Here is a 19,143-nt window from a genome sequence, read left to right as displayed (position 1 = left end):
ATAATAAGTTCATTGATTGGAAGACTAAATGTATAAGTGAATCCATTCTCCGAACTATAATTTGATCTATAGTTTCAATGCAATCTGAAGCAAAATCTCGGCAAGTTCTTTTTTTTAATGAAAATTGAGGAGCCAATTTTAAAAGTGCTATGGAACACTAAGTAGATCAAAGGCAGTCTTGAAGAAAAGTGGGAAGATTTATACTACCAGATAGCAAAATTTATTTTAAGGCCACAGAAGTTAAGTAGGTCTGATACTGTCTCAAGGATGGACAAAAGGACCCACAAATATAAGGTCATCTGACTTATGACAAAATTGATACTAAAATATACTGAGAAATAGATAATGTTAGATTAATTTGATAACCTAGGTAAAACAATAAAGATATTAGAGGAAAACACAGACTATCGTATCATGACTTTGGGATAGGCAAATATTTATGTAAAAGACACAAGAAAGCACAACTACTATAAAAGATAAGATTTCATTAAATATCAAAATACCATTATAAGAGTGAAAGGGCAAAGCACAGAATCTGAGAAGATATTTGCTTTGTATATATTATAAAAAGGACTTATATCCAAAATATAAAAGAATTTCTAGAAGTCAAGAAACCAAGGGGAAAAAAGGGCAACTTCCTTCACAGGTCAAGATACACAGACAGACAAAAATCCTACGTAAAAGTGCTTAATTTCATTTGTCATGGAAATGCAAATTAAAACCTCAATGCAATATATACCATCAAAGAATAACAAACAGAAAAGAAGGAAGAAGAAAATTAAACAACACCAAGCCTTGGCAAAGATGTAAAGCAGTAAGAGAGTCTTGTACACAGCTCTGAATAGAAGTTGAGACAACCAGTGGGAAGACTGACACATATCTGTTAAAGCTAATCATACACATGCCCTAAGATCCAGTAATTTCACTCATATTAAAAAGAAATGCCTACATATAGAAACTGAAGATATGTACAAAAATGTTATTGCCTGCAGTATTCTTGAGACAAAAATTGGAAATAATCCAAATACCCACAGGTAGTAAAATGGATTTTGAAAATACGATATTTTCAAACAATGGAATATAGCAATTAAAAAAAATGGCCAACAAAACAATACGATACTGCAATGAAAAAGGACAAACCGCTGTTATACAGTGTAGATATATTTCACAAACAATGTTTAGGTAGAGAAACCAGCACAAAAAGGACATATGGTTTGATCCTATTTATATGAAGTTCAAAATAATAGTATTAGTCTATGGTGATGGAAGAATAGTGTTTTTTTTTGTTGGGGGTAATGTCTGGGAAATGGAAAGGGAGGTTTCTGGGAGTGTGGTTATGGCCTACATCTTGATCAGGGTGACGATTAAAAGGTATGTCCAATTTGTAAAAATTTATAGGACAGTAACAGGATTTCTATATTTGCCTGAATGTTATAGTTCAATGTAAGTTCACAGACAAAAAGGGATGTAAAAGACATTCATTAAAAATGTAACATCAGTTCTTTTGGGAACATACCTTTGTATCAGTTCTCACACATGCAGACCAAGAGTAAGAAAAAGCTGTAAGTACACATGTATATGGGGCTTCTGCTAAACATTACAAATATATTCTAAGAATATGGTTCTCAGAACTTAGCTAAATTTTGTCAGTGTAGTAATGACAGTGTGTATTTAAGAGCAGAAATCTAAACATGCAGTGAAAATGACATTTTAATATTGAATATTTTACTATCCTATAGTAGCATGACAGGCAGAGACCCTATCTGAAAATAATATGCATATATATATTTACATGAAGTTTTCCCAGAAATTCAGGAATCTAAGCCTTCAGCGTGTATCTATTGGAACCCTTTCAACTGCTGGGGCAGAGAAGTGAAAACCATTAGTTATTGTCAAGTTCTCACAGTATATTTGGGCCACCATCTAGCAATCTCCATGTTTATTTAGTGAACCAGTCTGTTTAAAATTCTCCTATGTATATCACCCATTTGTGTTAAAACACTGTTATTAAAGTTATTGTTGAAACATTAATATTTGGTATTTCTATTAGTGCAATAAATTTGTAAAGAATATAAGGTAATTACTGAACCCTGTCATTATTAAAAAAAAATCACCTAACAGGAAGAAAATACCTTGCTGGCCTTTTTAGAAACCTCTTTGAACATGATAGAATACACACACATATACATATGTTGCTTTCTGGTTGGGAAAGCAGAAGTTCATGAAGAAGTGACTCAAGTTGAGTAAAGAATACAAAGAAATTTATTTAGAAAATGACATGGTAAGATATTATAGTATGCTATCAGAAAAAAAGAACATTAAATCTTTATAGAAGCTTGAGGAAGATATTAAAGACTAGATCTTTTTGTCTACCTTCCTTTGTGAAGTTTTTGTATCTCTTTGTAAAATGTTTCCAAATTCACCTTCTCAGTATTTAAATAAGTAATCTAAAACTAACAGCTGTTTTTACTGTACACATCATTCATTTTCTATTGGTTCAAGGATAAAATTAAAACAAGATCTCCTCTGTAAAGCAAATATATTTATTATGCACTTTCATATACATAGGGATTTTTGCTTAATATAATACAAGGAATAAAATAAAACTTTTACAATGTGAAATTCAATGTACATTTTAGGCTATTTACACACCCCAAACCAAGGGAAAAATAAAAAGAAAGTATTTGTCTGCAGCTACATTTGCTGAGAAGTATAAATGGAGGAAATTAAAAAGCAAAACAAATATCTGAATAGCCAAACAATATTGAGAAAAGTATTGACTGTTTTTCAAGTAGTGAACTGTTTTTGGTGAGGATTCCAGTAGGGATGGGGATGAGGGTGAGGGACAAAAGATACTGGCTATCCTCTGCAGTACTCACTGAGTTCTGGTAAGTTTTCCTTCTAAAACCTTTCTTACATTCAGATTTTTGTTTTTCATGACTGTATTTTCTATCATTTCCCTTCTTATCAACTCATGACTTTTAGGGAATGGGCACAGATGGAATGTTATAAAAGTGTTATGAGCACATGACATCATAGGTATGTTGTGGCATTAGCTGATTTATAAAATTTAAACATTTGAGTTTTTAAAATAGCTATCTAGGAGTTTTATATTTGGGAGACTTTTTTACTTTTTTAATGGAGCAAAAGCCATTTTCACTCATGGTATTAAATCCTCCACACAAAGTCAAAGCAGGGCATCTCCAGCACTCTAACCATCCTTATCCTAACTAAAAGCCATTTTTGTCCTACTCCAAAACATAATATAAAAGCATCCAAGGGAATGCTTATTTTGAAAATAATATTTTTCTCACAAGTTCTCTTCCTACTGTTTCAAGTGTATATAATGTGGATATGAAAACATTTAGCTCTTTGAAAAACATAAATCCCCTATGTAATGAGTCATTATCTTTGCCCTTTGGCCACAAGGTGCGTTTTTGTAAAAAACAATAAAATTAAATAAATACAATTCCAATAATTCAAGGTCAATAGAAAAACTGGAGGCTTTCAGAGTTCTTTCTAAAGAAAAATACACCTAGTAAGAAATTAGAGCTTCATCTTCTACAGTAATGTAAATGTACTGTATTTGAGATATGAGTAACATCGGTTCTAATGATAGTATGTGTTCATATTTATTAATAGAATCATTAATACTTTTAAGGCTACATTGCAAGAGTTCCATTAAGTGTATTTAATAAATGTCCCATAGGGACAAAAATTCAGTACTTGAAACATTCACATTAGAGTTATCAGTATTGCCATGTCACCTTAATATCAATTGAACTTATTAACTTATCTCCTATTCCTGATTGTGACTTATTGATGACAAAAAAAAAAATGTATTTTGCTGACTTTAAAAAACAAAAGCAAAAATAAAGTCTTACATGGAAACTCAAGTGGTACATTTATCACATCCAATCACACACTTCTAGTTCTGTGATTAATGCATCATATATATATGTCCTTCATATATGACGATGACATTATTGACCTCTGTTACTAAGACAGTTGCTAAAGATTTTTTTTGGCAGTAGCAATGGTTTTGTGCTGAATCTCCAAATTCTCTTTCCTCATTCCTCCTTTTATCAACGACACATGGAAAGAATAGAATTTCTGGGTTTTGTAACATTCTCAGGGCTATTCAAAGATCAAACCCACAGCCTTGGATCCTGAACATTAAATTTTAATCTTACCTGACATCCACACAGACCATCTAAACTAACTCCACTTGTTTAGGATCTATTCAGACCAAGGCTGTGGGTCATTTGAGTCAGTCAGCTTTGCTTTCCTTAGTCAAAGGCTTCACCCTTAACCCTGGCATCCAGTCATGTGATCTACTATCCAAAGAAGAAAACAGGAAAGAGTATGTGGACAGAAAAGTGAAAATCCATCACTATTCTTTATCAAATACCAATTAAAAAATACACATGTGCTATGACTGACAGGTTAGTGGCATCATCTGTGAAGGACAGCACATATTACATTCACCAAGAATATTCATCCATTAAAACTGATACAATTAATTTTGAGTGGGGGCTAATTTGGTGATGCAGTGATTTACAGAATCAAAGCAACTGAAAGAGAAGCCAGCATTAACATTTCCACTGGTAAATTACATTTTATTTAACTGGGTGAATGAGATAAGCATAGTCAATTAATTGTTCAGGGATAAACAATCTACCCTCAGATAGATGCATTTTCCTCTACTTACACATGCCAGTGAGGCATGGCTTGTCCCTGAGAATTTTCATGCCTCAGGAATGATAGTCTGTCTTCTTGGAGGTGGAACAATAAAGGAGTGGAAGATGAAACTGCATCCCAGTCAATGAAACAGAACTTTGTTCTGCCTATAGTCTGGGCTGCTGCTGCCTTTTTTTTTTTTTACACCTTTAGTCAGAGATTAGGATTCTGATAGGAAATCCAACTTTAAACTACTTAGAGCAGCTGCCTAAAATACTAAAATTATTTACTTTTTAAAAATCTGTCAAGAAACCTTTTACCTCAATGTGGCATTAATTAGAAACTCATTTTTAACCAATGCTGAAGGTGTAGTGAACATGAAATAGTTGCATTATTTATTTTATTGAGCAACATTTTTAAAGATACAAGAAACAAGCCATACACTACAACAATGCAAATGTGACTGAAACAGATGCTTAAGTTTCATTTGCCACAAAAAAGAAAAAAATAAATACAAGGAACACTGCCTTTCTTATATACTTGATCATGGCACATGCATATTTATCAAATCTTAACTTAAAACACTTTAAATTCTTTTCAGTTTTTATCAGGGAACTGCAGTATATAATTGCATTTTTTTTAAAAGTGCTTATTCTTTTGTAGTGAATACAAAGCACATGAAATGAAAATTTTAAGCACAGAAGGTTACATTGAGAAGGCAGCCTTACTATTTAGGCACATTACAGTAATTAAGGTAACTGTACTGTAGATATCACATTCTTCATTTTTTTTTCAGCAAATCAACAGGCATATTATGTTTTCATCCAGTAGCTGAAGAACAACTCCAATCACAATGTCTTCTGTTTCACAGAATAGGAAACTAATACAAAAGTTAAAAAAAGAATTAATGTCTACATTATACTTACTAATAACTATAGTATTATAATCCTACAGAATATATTTACTCTGCAAAGCACAAAGTAGACTTATCCATTAGAGATTCATTATTATACATCAAAAGTTGGAGGGTTGTGCCATCAAAACTAATTATTTTTAAAACAAATCATACCGGAGAATGAATTAACTACTTTATTCAAATTATTTCTGAAGGAGATTTGACCAGTCATCCACAGATTCACATTTAAGGGTGTTTATTCTTAGAGGGTTATTTATAATAATGTTTCACCTACAATTACTCTAATATATATCTCCAAAGAGAAAAAAAAAAGCAAAAGCAAGATATTTCAGTTCATTAAATAAAAGAGTGCAATTTTATTAGAGAATGAAAAAGGATGGATGAATAAGCAAAGTGGGATAAGTATACTTGTAGTATAAATTAGCAAAAACTCAATGTAATCTTCAGGTTTGTCTCCAATATGAGATGTGTGCTTCTGAAAATGTAACCATACTATAAAATTAAATATCATTTTTTCCCACTTATAATTAGTAAAGCATCCATTGTGGGGGAAAAGAGAAAAATGTGTTTGTTTAATAAATATGCCTTAGAGGTTGAAGCACTTAATTCTTATGTCTAAGTATACTGGGCCCTAAATACCCTCTTGCCAAATCATCCATTTCTCATCTTTCTATACCTATTTTCAGTGTGTGCAAACTTTACTTGGAAGATTTTTAAGAGATCTGTTATAATAAACATTATCTTTTGCTGATTAAATCTTTGACTTCTTCCAGGGTGAAAGGAAGGAAATTAATATTTACCATTTACTAAGAACTACATACACTATTTCATTCAAATCCAAGAGTGATATAGAAATAGCCTCTCCCTCTGTTACCACCAAAGAACTTTTAAGAGTGGAAATGACCATATAGAAGGAACTCTTGATCTAAGATCCATAAATAGTACATTCTTCCATCTACTGACTCAAAATTTCTTGCTGAGAAACTAATATAGGTCTAGTGGTATTCCAACTACATGCAAGACAGTGGTAATCAAAACGGATAAAATCCCCTGCCCTCAACAAAGCTTATATTTTTTTGGGAAGAGACAAATAATAGTAAACGTAATGATAAATAAAATGTAATGATAAACATGTTTTTATTCTGTATGTATTCAGGTATGTTAAATAATAGATACTTTGGATTACAAAAAGCAGGAAAGACTTGGAAAAGCTAGTGCTGGAGTGGGAAAATTCAAATTCAAGAGTGGTAATAGAAGGTCTTGCTGAGAAGATGGCATTTGAATGGTGATTAGGTAAGGGAATTAGCCAAGTAAGTATCAGGGAAAGAGTATCCTAAGTAGAAGGGACCATACTTTTGATATTTTAGTCTTTATGTTAATGAAATATTACCTTTTATAATGGAGTTTCCTTTTTATAATTGAAGCTAGGGTCAGAACCTTCAATCTGAAGCTTCAGAGCTTGTTTAAGGCTCAATTCCGTCTCTGAGGAAGGATATCCTTCTAATACTTCTTGATGCCCTCGGTCTTGCATTGTTCGTGGAACAGAAACCCTACTAAGAAAAACCTGGTTGCTCTGCAGATGATAATTTGGATTTGTCATTATTCCATTTCTCTTCTTTTGTTCCCCAGTCTGTTGGTGAATAAGAAATTGCTGTTGAGATCGACCGATTTCTTGCTGAGTTGAAGGTATGATTTTGCAGTGAGGTTCTGCTGACATTTGTTTAGGTGGTACACTAGTCCCAGATTTGGCTGGAGGCCCTCTTTTATCAAACTGAGTCATTTCATATTCCAAAACCTTTGGCTGTGAAGAATTATTTTGTTTAGCTTTTTTCCCAGCTGACCCAGATTTGCTGGAATTTTCTGATTTCCCCCCTTTATTTGTTTTCGTTGACTTCAAACTAGGCTTTACTTGACTCCACTCAAACTCACTACTTGGTGAATTATGGCTCTGTCCCAAGGACTGTGTTGTGGAAGATGGGGAAACAATGGACTGTCGGCTTCTGCTGCGTGGCAATGAATGCTGCTGAATTTGTTCTGTAAAGGACAAATTTTGAAAGCTATCCATTGGCACTGTTTGAGCTGTGGCTGTAGACGAAGTAGTTCTCAAAGATGAATTTTTTGAACTTTTCAGGGAATTATTTGACAATGATGATTTCTGACGATCAACTGTGGAATCTGGAGATTCTGAAGGAGAACTAAATGCGTGAGCTGGACCGTTAGGTAAACCACGCAATGAAGGCTGTGTATCTCCTCCACCAGTGCTGCCAGAGCTATTTGATTTAATTGTTAATGACTGCACTTTTGAAGACATTGATTGTAGTGGTTTTTGCTCCATTGTGTGAACAGGTGATGGGGAACAGCCATTCAAACTAGATGCACCATACTTTTCTAATAATTTAATTATTTGAGAATGTCCGTTTTTAGCGGCAACACGCATAGCAGTGCGTCCAAATTGATCAGCATGGTTTGGATCAGCACTATGCTCTAATAAAACCTGGACCACATCAATGTGCCCTTCCTGGGCTGCAATACAGAGTGCAGTTGCACCTTGATTACATGTATGGTCAACTATGGCACCATGCTCGATCAGAAGCTGAACAACTTTTACATGGCCCTGCCAAGCTGCAGACTGCAAAGCAGATCGCTTCTCATTGTCTGCAGCATTGATGTCAGCATGGTAGGTAATCAGAACCTGCACCATTTCCAAATGGCCTTGCCAGCAGGAAACATGAAGTGCTGTCCTTCCTTCAGCATCACTGGCTTCTACATTTGCACCATTTTCTAAAAAATACTCGGCCATTGTTAGTTGGTTTTCTAAGGCCAAAATATAAAGTGTAGGCCTACCATCAGCATCTTTGTAGTTAACATCAGCTCCATGACTAAAAAGTAGTTCAACAATGTCCCTGTGTCCTTCTAATGCAGCAACTCGTAGTGCATTTCTTCCATCATAACCTCTTTGATCAATGTTGGATTTATTTTCCAATAATATTTGAACACAATCATAATGACCTTCTTGTGAAGCTAATATGAAAGGTATTCGTCCATCATTATCAATCTCATTTGTTCTAGCACCTTGTTCAATAAGTGCTTCACAGATTAATCTGTGACCTTCAAAAGCTGCCATGTGCAAAGGTGTCCACCCAGCATCATCTCTGTGATTTTCATCCAACCCTCTATCCAGCAGAGTACGTACCACCTCAACATTTCCTTGGGCTGAAGCTATGCTGAGCACTGTCCTACCTTCACTATCAATGCTATCCACAGCTGCACCCCAGAACAAAAGCGTGTTTACAACAGAAGCATGGCCCATAGACGCTGCTGCTAAGAGGGGTGTGCGACCGTTGTTATCCGTGTGGTCTACATCTGCTCCGCCTTCTAGCAGCAAGTCAACCACGTCAACATGTCCTTCATAGGCAGCTACCAGCAGAGGAGTCATGCCATCTTTATCACAATGATCTACTTCAGCGCCTCGATCAATTAAAAGGCTAACAACCGATGCATGCCCTTTACTGGCAGGCACACAAAGTGCAGCTACTGAGAGTGCAGTCCTGCCATCAACATCCTCATGGTTCACTTCTGCTCCATGGTCCAGTAGGTGTTCCACAATTTCTCTGTGTCCCATGTATGCTGCGGCTATCAACGCAGTTCTGCCTTCATTATCAGCTTTGTTGACTTCAGCACCATGTTGTAGCAAATTCAGTACAATATCCTCATGTCCTCCCCATGCTGCTGCTCTCAAAGCTGTGCGGCTATCAGCATCTGCACAGTCCACTTTGACACCAGCATAAAGGAGTGCGGAAACTACTTCAGTATGGCCACCCCAAGCAGCAGATCTCAGGGCTGTCCAACCATCTTGGTCAGTATGATTAATATTTGCTCCACACCCAATCAGACAATTAACCACCTTGGTATGTCCTTGTCTAGCAGCTAGGGTAAGTGGTGTATGCCCATGAGCATCTTCTATCTCTAAATCTGCTCCCCTAGAGACAAGTAAATTCACTACATCAAGATTGCCACTGTATGCAGCATTAGCCAACAATGTTCTCCCATTTGAATCACACTGATTCACTGATGCTCCATTATCTAATAATGTCCGAATGGAATCCTCTCTTTCTAGAGCTTGTCGGACTATGCAAGATGTGCGATCATCTTCACTGTTGACATGAGCACCAGCTTTAACTAACAGCTGTAGCACTTCTTGTTCCTTGGGTATTAAAGTAGACAGGGAGTCTCTGACAGGTGTACCATTCCATATCATCCACAGAGCTAACTCAGCTGTCTCTAACTGCAAGTTTGAATTAATTAAATGCAATGCAAATTCTTGTGCTTCCAATGGTGTTAAATTCTTGGCTTGACAGGTATAACTCATAGCCAACATTCTGTGTCCTTCTGCAGCATTACATAAATATTTCTGAGTGCAGTGTTTCACGTCCAGAAGCCACTCTGCAAAACTATAGTGAAACAGTATTTTAGTATTTCCCAGTCCATCAACAAGAAGTTTAGAGAGGACATCTAGCTTGCGTTGAAAGTCTTCCAAGGTTAATGACATATTTTTGGTCCATACTGCATGATATAATTCTGTTATGGTCAAAGGTCGGCAGGCTGCAAGAATCACATTCAAAATGGGTTGAACCTTTGCAAACTGTTTTCTTACAAAAAGTCTTTGACACAGCCAGAGATATAGACCATTTAGAGTTCCAGGAATGTCACGAATCTCTCTTAACATAATAAAATTTTCTACAACTCCATCTAGAACTCGTTCTAGATAAAGAAAGCATCCACTGCTCTTAATGTGCAGTTGATTTAACATTTCTGCAGTTTCTTTTGTGAGGTGTTGTCGCAAAGCTTCTTCTTGATCTAAACGATGAAGAATGTACTGTTGAACATCCTTAACAATATATGCCTTCCGAAGGTCATCTAAACTTATTTTTCGAAAACCTAGAAGAGAGACAAAAAAGTATATGTCATCAGTTGAAAAGACTATGGAAGCTGCCATATATTCAAAGAGAATGTCTTTAATATATAATAAACTAATAGGCACATAAATCAATAATAAATCAATACTGATAAAATACTAAATAATACTTAGTATATAAAGGTTTTCTTTTCCTTCTGAAAAACACACTGATGACAGATAAACAATTTTATTTTCCTATCTACAAATGAAATTATTTCTTATTTTTTTAATGGCTTAGTGTTCCTCAACTTCAATGATAAAAGATACTAAACTAAGCATTAGAACAGTCTTACATACATATCTATGAAGGCACCTTATTAGGATTTTCTGAATTCCCAAATGACTAGGAAAAAAAGTTGTAGGAGATACAAAAAATAAGGTTTGTTTGTTTTTACAAGCTGACCTTTTTCATACAAAAAAATGATATATTTCCATCCACATACCTGAATGTACACTAGTCATAATCATGAGATTGAATATTTACATCCAATCAGAATATCATCCATCATTGCCTTTACACTACATTATTTTACATGTCATCAAATTAAATAATTAAACCTCACACTGTCAATAAATAGCTTGACCTTAAGATGAAACTTAAATCAAATTATACAAACAGAAGTTCAGCATTGTAAAAATAAGCAACTTAATAAAATTCAAACCTAAAAATATATTAGTTACATCTGCTGGAAACAATGTTCTTTAAAGGGAACAATAATTTCATTTTCTGAAAGGAGAATATATGCTGATTTATAGACATGAATTTACTAGAAAACTGTGTATTCATCTTACAGAAGGAAAAATAGCTAAGTGAATGAATCTCTTAAGGAATAAAAATCCAAAAATTCAGAAAAGATTAGTGATGGTCAATTAATACTGAGTAAAATACTCTTTTACTCTTCAACTGAATAGAACAAATATATATATATCTCCTACTATATGTTAGGTACTATGTGAGGAGATGAAACTTATTTTGTGATGGGAATTCAGTGAGAAATTTTGGACAAGGCAATAATGTGACCAGGTTTGCATTTGAAAGATCATTTTACCATCCCTAAAGAGGAAGTGCTGGAGTGAGTCAATACCAAAGTAAAATTTTCTAAAAAGGCTGTAACAGTCTAGATATGAATCACTAAGAGTCTCAACTACAGCAGCGAAGATGAAAGTAAAAGATGGTTTGGGAATTCTTAATAAGAAGTAGATTACATTAGTTAATGTGGAGAAGGAAAGAGGAGGAGGAGCCAAAATTGTTATTAATTTCTGGCTAGGCCAACAGGTTGCAAAAAGAGATCACTGAAAGATGAATAATAGGTTTGGAGAAAAAGTTGATAAATTTAGTTTTATGATACTGCAAAGTACTTAAGTAAATGAAATGGAAAAATTTATTGGAAAACACAACTTACCAAAAAAGACACATGAAGAAATAACAAATTTGTGTAACTCTAAATCTATATAAAAATATAATCAGTAATCATATCACAGACATGTATGATGCAATCTGTAATTATATATATATATATATATACATATGATTGCTAATTGATTATACATAATAATTATCCTCAACAGAGTTCATTTTGAAAGATAAATTCTAATCATGAAAAAAGTCCTGATTTCAGGAGAGTTTAATGCATGCTCAGAAATTTATAACAATCTACATTTACCAGTGATATGAGATAATACCTTCAAACCTTCTTCTGTGCATTCATTTGCTTTTGGCTTTATTTAAGCCAATTTAAGATGGAAACAATTTAAGATGGAAAGTACTTGGACTGTTGCTAATAAAAAACATTTTTAGAAATATTATTTTATATTATACAGTGTGATCTTGTAACTGATTTACACGAAAGAGCATATTACCTACTGTAATAAATAAATCTATAATTTAAACCTACTTAACTAAGATATCACAGTTGAAACTTGAGATAATTAATCCAGAATCTAGGCCAAACCTAACCTTCACATAACAGGTTCCGTTCTAGTGAAGGAAATGACAGCGATCAATATTCACTGAGAGCTCCCCACCTCTAAAGCAGCACATTAAGTACTATACAAACCTAACTTCTTCTTACGTCAAGTCTGTGAGGTAACTTGCCCCACTTTGAAAATGAAGATGCTAAAATTCAGGAAGGTTGGGTAAACTGCCCAAAGTAACACAGCAAGCAAATTATAGATCCAGGATCCTGGATGACTACGAAGTTTGCTCTTTTCATTTCAAGATGGGAATATGTGCAGAAAGTTGTGAAATAAAATGCAAGTGTTTGGTGGGAGAAGTTGGGGTAGAAGGTATGGACACAGGATTAATTCTAAAAGCAAGTAGGGAAAGTTTTATAAAGAACAGATACAGTCTACAATTTAAAAAATAAAGCTCTCCCAAATTGAAATGCTTAGTATTATAAATTTAGATAGAGCAATTATGTCATTAAGGATAGCTTTCTATTATTCATTAAGACAGAACTAAGAATACCTGTTAATCAACAATTTGAGTATCTTCAAAGCTACTGAAATTAACCGTTTTTAAAAAATTGCAACTTCTAATCACTGTACATGTAATTCCGTTATTATAAAAATACAAAATTTAATACATTGCTACCAAGTCACTTTAAAACAATTTTACAAGAAAAGCCTGAAAAATGAATTTGTCACTTAACCTCACAAAATCCTATGAGGAAAGTAATAGGAAAGTACAATCTCCATTTCATAGGTCAGGACACTGAGGCACAGATAGTTAAGTAATCTGTATCAGGTCACATGGCCAGTGAATGGTGAGAGCTAAGATGGTACATACAGTGTTTCATTTATGCAAACTATAAAAAATACACAAAATATAAATATGAGTTGAAAGGATATAAAATAATGATACTACTGATGTTCCAATGAAGAACGGGATGACACTGACCAAAAGGGGTTTCAGCTTTTATCTGTGCCTGACATAGTAAGTCCTACATAAGTATCAGCTCTTACCAGTTTAATCTGCAAACTTCTATCAACAAGATTTTTATCACTAACAACAAAATAGAATACTGTGATGGAAACCAAAGTGCTGCATTAGTAGCAAGGGAATCTAAAAGAGACAACCTGATAGTGAGAATAAAGTGAATTACAGGAAATCTTTTAACAAATTAATAAAGTATCACTATTCTGCAAAATACATAAAATTATTTAAAAGTGACATGGCTAGTTAACCAATAACTTAATTATTATCTCTCCAAATTACACTATAAATACTGTGAGTGGTCTTTGTTTTACACTCCTTTCATTTCCTACAGCACAAAGAAAGAGTGTTTTACATGATCTAAGACAAGTAACCACAACTTTATTGTGGTAGTAAAAAAATGAAAAGTAGAATGTAGAGTCAGAAAACAAAAGCAAAAGAAGAAAAAACACTAATCATTTAATTTTATGTATTATATAGATGATCTTCTCAGGAAGGGGTTTAAAAAAGAACATACTTCCAGAGGTATCCTAAAAGGCTGTTGACTCTGTTTCTCCTCTTATACCAAGAAAAACATCTCAGAGTAACTACCAGTGATTTTTAAAAAGGCATATTCACTACTCTCAGAATGCTTAGTCTAGTTGGAAGAAATACTGTAAACTGAACATGACACAACAGCATAATAAATGCAGCTCTACAGATATATCTAGCAGCTAACATGGCACGGAATACTCCTAATCTTTACTAACGAAGCAGGAAAAGGATCTAGTAAGAAAAGTAATAGTAAATACTCTTAAGTCATTTTACTTGTTTTTAATATAAGCTTGTTTTTAATATAACATTAAAATGGTATGGCTGAGAACAGCAGACAGAACAGGTAGAACAGATGACAGAAGAGCAGAAGCAGCAAGCGGATTTCCGGCTGCGCATTCTCCTCTTAAGAAAGTAACACATATGATGGTTCATCAAAGGAAAACATTTGAGGACGGCAGGAATTATGCTTACCGGTAAACATTTTAGTAACAGCCTTACTCTGCTTCCGGGCAGAACAGAACAGCAATAGCCATGGTGGGAAGAACTCATGGTGACCAGCTAAAAGCTCGGCAACTGTCCCGGCTAAGCTGGTGGATGTTTGCTCTCCTTCGGCGATGTTACAGCCTTCATCAATAGAATCGACCAGCAGATACAGGCTTTGCTGGGGAGGCTTCATTCCCAAAAGAGGGAGCAGAACACATCTGTAAAACACAACCACAAGAGCATTCTGAATTCTACAGCCTACAATGTTAGGATTTATTATTCAAACAGTATTGCAGGTTATAAACACTTTTTAAAAAGAAATAAATTTAACATTTTAGAACAAAAATACTGTACAAGTTTTAATTAATCACTTTAAGGAGAATGAATACTGGTCCTAAATAGTTCACATTTCTAATAACTTTTTCCATAATAAAGTGAGAGTGCTTGTGTGTGTGTATTAGTAATTCAACATAATTAAGAAGAGCAGTAGTAACTTAAGAAACTAGATTTCAATATCCCTTCTTGATTTTTTGAATCATCAATAAAAAAGCTTGAACTGTTTATAACAAAGATAAAATGTGTTTCAAGGAAGAAAAACAAACTTTGGGGACTACTTTAATATGAAGAAAAATATCAAGGGTGCTACAAAATTTGGAATTGTTTTATCATCATTTCTCTTACAAAATGGCTGTACTAGCTTGTTACATTCAAATTTTATTTTAAGACTGTTATGAAGATAAACTATAGTCTAAGTCGCATTTTATGGATGTTCAAATTTCAATGTAAAGAATAAATTATTAGGTTAAATTCCACTTAATAATCCATTTTCTACTGACATAATTTATATTGCAGTTGAATATGATTTTTTCATTACTAAAACAATATGCATTCATTTGCAACAAATATTCATTTGAGGATGCCATGTGCTAATAAGGCACTGAATGATACAACAGTAAAGAGGACATAATCCATTTAGTTCTTAATACTGAAAATTTACAAATAGTCCTTTGTACATCTTTCTTCTTAATCTTACAGTTTCACAGTAACCACGATCCAGTTTATCACTAGTTCCTATCAAGATTTCTTCATAAAAATATCTCAAACTCACCGCCGCAGTCTGTAGCTTTGTCACCCTAGTCCAAATTACCATCCTCTCTTTTACCTAGGCTAACATAATGACCTATGTGCCTCCAGCAGCTCACCTCCAAGTTCCTACTGCTGTGAGAGAGACCTCTCCACAATGCTACTCTAGCCACCCCAGCTTTCTTTCTGTGACTTTTATTAGATCCCATGACACAAGGGCCTTTTTATTTCCAGTTTTCTCTTCCTGGTATGTGCTTCCCTTCTCTTTTCATGTAATTAAGTACTCCTTGATCTTTGATTGTAAGTTTAGTCACTTTCTCAAGGTTAAATCCTGCTTTCATAACATCACATATTTCTCCTTCACAGCACTATCAAATTCTCAATGTCATATTTACTTATTGAATGTCATCAATTTTATTTCTCCTTTGGACTGTTAGCATCACAAGAACAGGGATTTTTGTCAGTTTGCTCATGAGTGTACTACCCACAGTAGATCCTAAATAAGGATTTGGAGTTCTGTGCCTATCGTAGATCCTAAATAAGGATTTGACATTATCATCATACAGAATGGAAAACAATTTCAATGCAATGTGCTCAGTGCTATGATAAAAAGGTGTAAAATTACTAACATGGTAAATAAGAAATGATCAACTCAAGGGAACTAGATAGGGAAGGCAGAGGCTGTCAGAGAAATATTCAAATATTAGATGCTTAACATGAGATAAGTTTTTAAGAACCAATTGTAACAAAGGGAAAGCAGGGCAACCCTGGAAGAAAGAAAATGCTAAATCTGGGAAAATTTACTTTATTGTACCTTATGCATATATTTCCTCTACTATGAGAACAAAGAAAGCTGATGAAAAAGTTATATCATATATTATACACATATACTATATACAATACATATAATACACTATATATAATATACTATATACATTAATATATATAAAACCATAGTAACATACTGTATAGCCAGTACCACCTGAGAGAGAACACGCAGTACCGTGGGGGTAAACAGAAGGCCAACTAACCTAGTTTTGATAGCAATGGGGTGTGGGGAGAGGTCTGGAAAGCCAAGAGGAGCTTAGGAGAAAAAGCTCTGGTGAGAACACACAGGGGAACAAAATAAAACAAAACAATAACAACAAAAAGCTAGACTACACAAGGCTTGGGGAAGAGAAAGACCAGTGAGTGAAGTATGGAAAAAAATAATTACGAAAATGAGTAAACACTGAGCTCTATAAACTTATTATGAAAGTTGGACTTTGACCTAGGGTACTAAGGAGCCACTTAAGTGTTTTAAGCAGGAAACTGATATGTTTATATTTGTGTTTAGAAAGATAACTGCTGCATTTGAAGGAAAGCCTGAAGCTGGGTCTGTCTAGAAGGAAAGAGTGAGATAAAAAGCTGCTACTTAGAATTGAACAACAAAGAGAGTGAGACCAAGAGTGAGAGAATGGGGGCTATTACAATACTCATTTTCCCAGAGGAAGAAATGAAGGCACAAGAGAATAAGTTACTTGTCTAATATTAAAGGGCTTCAAGTCTGAGGTGTGGCTCCAGAACCTACGCCAGGGTGGACAACTCAGCCGGTTTTGTCTGAGACCTTCCCAGTTCTGAGCCCCAAGAACTGGCTGCCCCTCTCTTCTCCCTGCCTCCCCATCCTCTCCCCCAAGTCCTAAGCAAACCAGGGCAGTGTGTGGTCCAGGCTACACTCTTATCCACTGTAATCTACTGACATCTATAACCAACATCATGAATAAGGTAGTAGAAGTGGGGTCAGAATAAAGTAGACAAATTTGGTGGGTGAAATTGTTAGGATCTGATAATTAATTACTTCTTTCCTTTTGTTTGTTTCAGGTTGTTTGCTCTTTTTTTTCTAGTTTCCTACAACAGAAACTGAAATCATTCTTTCACACTTCATCTCTTCTAATATAATCCTTTAATGATATGAATTTCCCTCTACATATTTTCAGTATCATCCAGTTCACAAGAATTTCGCTTTGATTTTTTCTTTCAAACACATTACTTAAAAGTGTTTATGTATACAGCTTTCAAATATTTGGGATTTTCCAGGTATTTTATGTTTTTGTGTCATTATTTACTGTGTTACTGTGTTATCATTATTTATTTCAACTGTGATCATATAACATACTTTGTATAATTTGCATACCTTTAAATTTGCTAAGTGTTTTATGGCCCAGAATGTACTTAGCAAATGTGAAGGCACTTGAAGAAAAATGTACATTGTTATTGTTGGATGGATTATTCTATAAATGTCAATCAGGTCAATTCAGTGATAGTGTTGTTCAATTGTTCTGTTTATTTTTTTATCAATTATTGAAAGGAGAATGTTAAAATATTCAAATTTAAGTGTGGATTTTTCTATGTCTTCTTGCAATTGTATTAGTTTTGATTCCTATATTTTGAAACTCTGTTATTAGAGGAATAAACATTTATGACTGTTATATCCTTGAGATACTGGTCCCTTTGTCTTTATAAAATGACTGTTTTTCTTTCCTAGTAATATTCTTTTCTCCAAATCTACTTTGCCTGATGTGAATGTAGCCATTTACACTTGTCTTTTAATTAGGGTTAGCATGGTATATATTTTTCATTCTTTCATGTTTAAGCTATGTCTCTCTTTATATATTAAGTGTATTTATTGTAGGAAGCAGAATTAGATCTTGCATTTTTATCTAATCAAATTACCTACCATTTAATTAGGGTATTTGCCATTTACATTTAAAGCAAATATTGATAAGGTTCAGTTTAAATCTATGATGTTCTTACACATAATCATTTTGCAATGTACAAGTATATCTATAGGATATGCTACTAAGACTAGAATTGTTGGTTAAGGGGCATCTCTCTGTATATTTTGATAGATATTGCCAAAATGCTCTCCTTAGAAATTATAGCAATATACGTTTCCAACAGCTGTGTAGGACTGCCTGTTTCCTTAGACCCTCCATAACAGTGATGAATATTCTTAAATTTTATATAGATTATGTGAAAACTTGCATCATATGGTTTTAATTCACATTTTTTATCATGAGGTCAATAGTGTTTAAATATGTCTAGGAGTTATATTTCTTTTTCTTTAAACATCTACTAACTTTTAGCCATTTTTCCAAAAGACTGCTAATTTTTCTCTTTTTGGTACTCTTTAGTATTAAGAAAAGTTTAGTGCTAGTATTTTCCACCATTTAGTTTTGTTTTGAATTTTTAAGGTTTTTTGACATACACAATTTCTTTTTAATTTTTTGTATAAATAACATATTTGTCTTTCTCTTTTGTGACTCCTGAGTTTCATGTCACATTTCTGAGGGGCCTTCCCACCTCTAAGGTTAAAAATATTTCCTCTTGTTTTCTTCAGAAGCTTTGAACATTTTATTTTTATTTTTAACCAATTTTAATTCTGACATAAAATGTGAACTAGTATTCCAATTTTCCTTTCCACATGGCTCCCCTGTTATTCCAAACTATTTACTAAACTATTTGTATTTCTCCTATTGATTTGAAATATCTCTCTTTTCATAGAATAAATACCCA

The 19,143-nt window shown here is 34.0% G+C and overlaps 1 protein-coding gene across 3 annotated transcripts in view; it reads right to left on the bottom strand.

The window, feature by feature from the left end:
- Positions 1–2,524: 2,524 nt before the first annotated feature.
- The window catches only part of ANKRD50 (ankyrin repeat domain containing 50), a 54,630-nt gene continuing 38,011 nt past the window's right edge, over positions 2,525–19,143 (bottom strand). For all 3 annotated transcript variants that reach the window (XM_036997903.2, XM_036997904.2, XM_073237060.1), the window contains 3 exons: positions 14,494–14,723; positions 6,987–10,534; positions 2,525–5,560 (listed from right to left, as the gene is read on the bottom strand). In XM_036997903.2, coding sequence (XP_036853798.2) covers positions 6,990–10,534; positions 14,494–14,723 — 3,775 coding nt within the window. In that variant the 3' untranslated portion in view covers positions 2,525–5,560; positions 6,987–6,989. The remainder of the gene's footprint in view (positions 5,561–6,986; positions 10,535–14,493; positions 14,724–19,143) is intronic.

Source organism: Manis javanica, chromosome 5 (genome assembly GCF_040802235.1).
Source record: "Manis javanica isolate MJ-LG chromosome 5, MJ_LKY, whole genome shotgun sequence".
NCBI classification, from domain to species: domain Eukaryota; kingdom Metazoa; phylum Chordata; class Mammalia; order Pholidota; family Manidae; genus Manis; species Manis javanica.
This window is presented reverse-complemented; position numbering and strand designations above follow the sequence as displayed.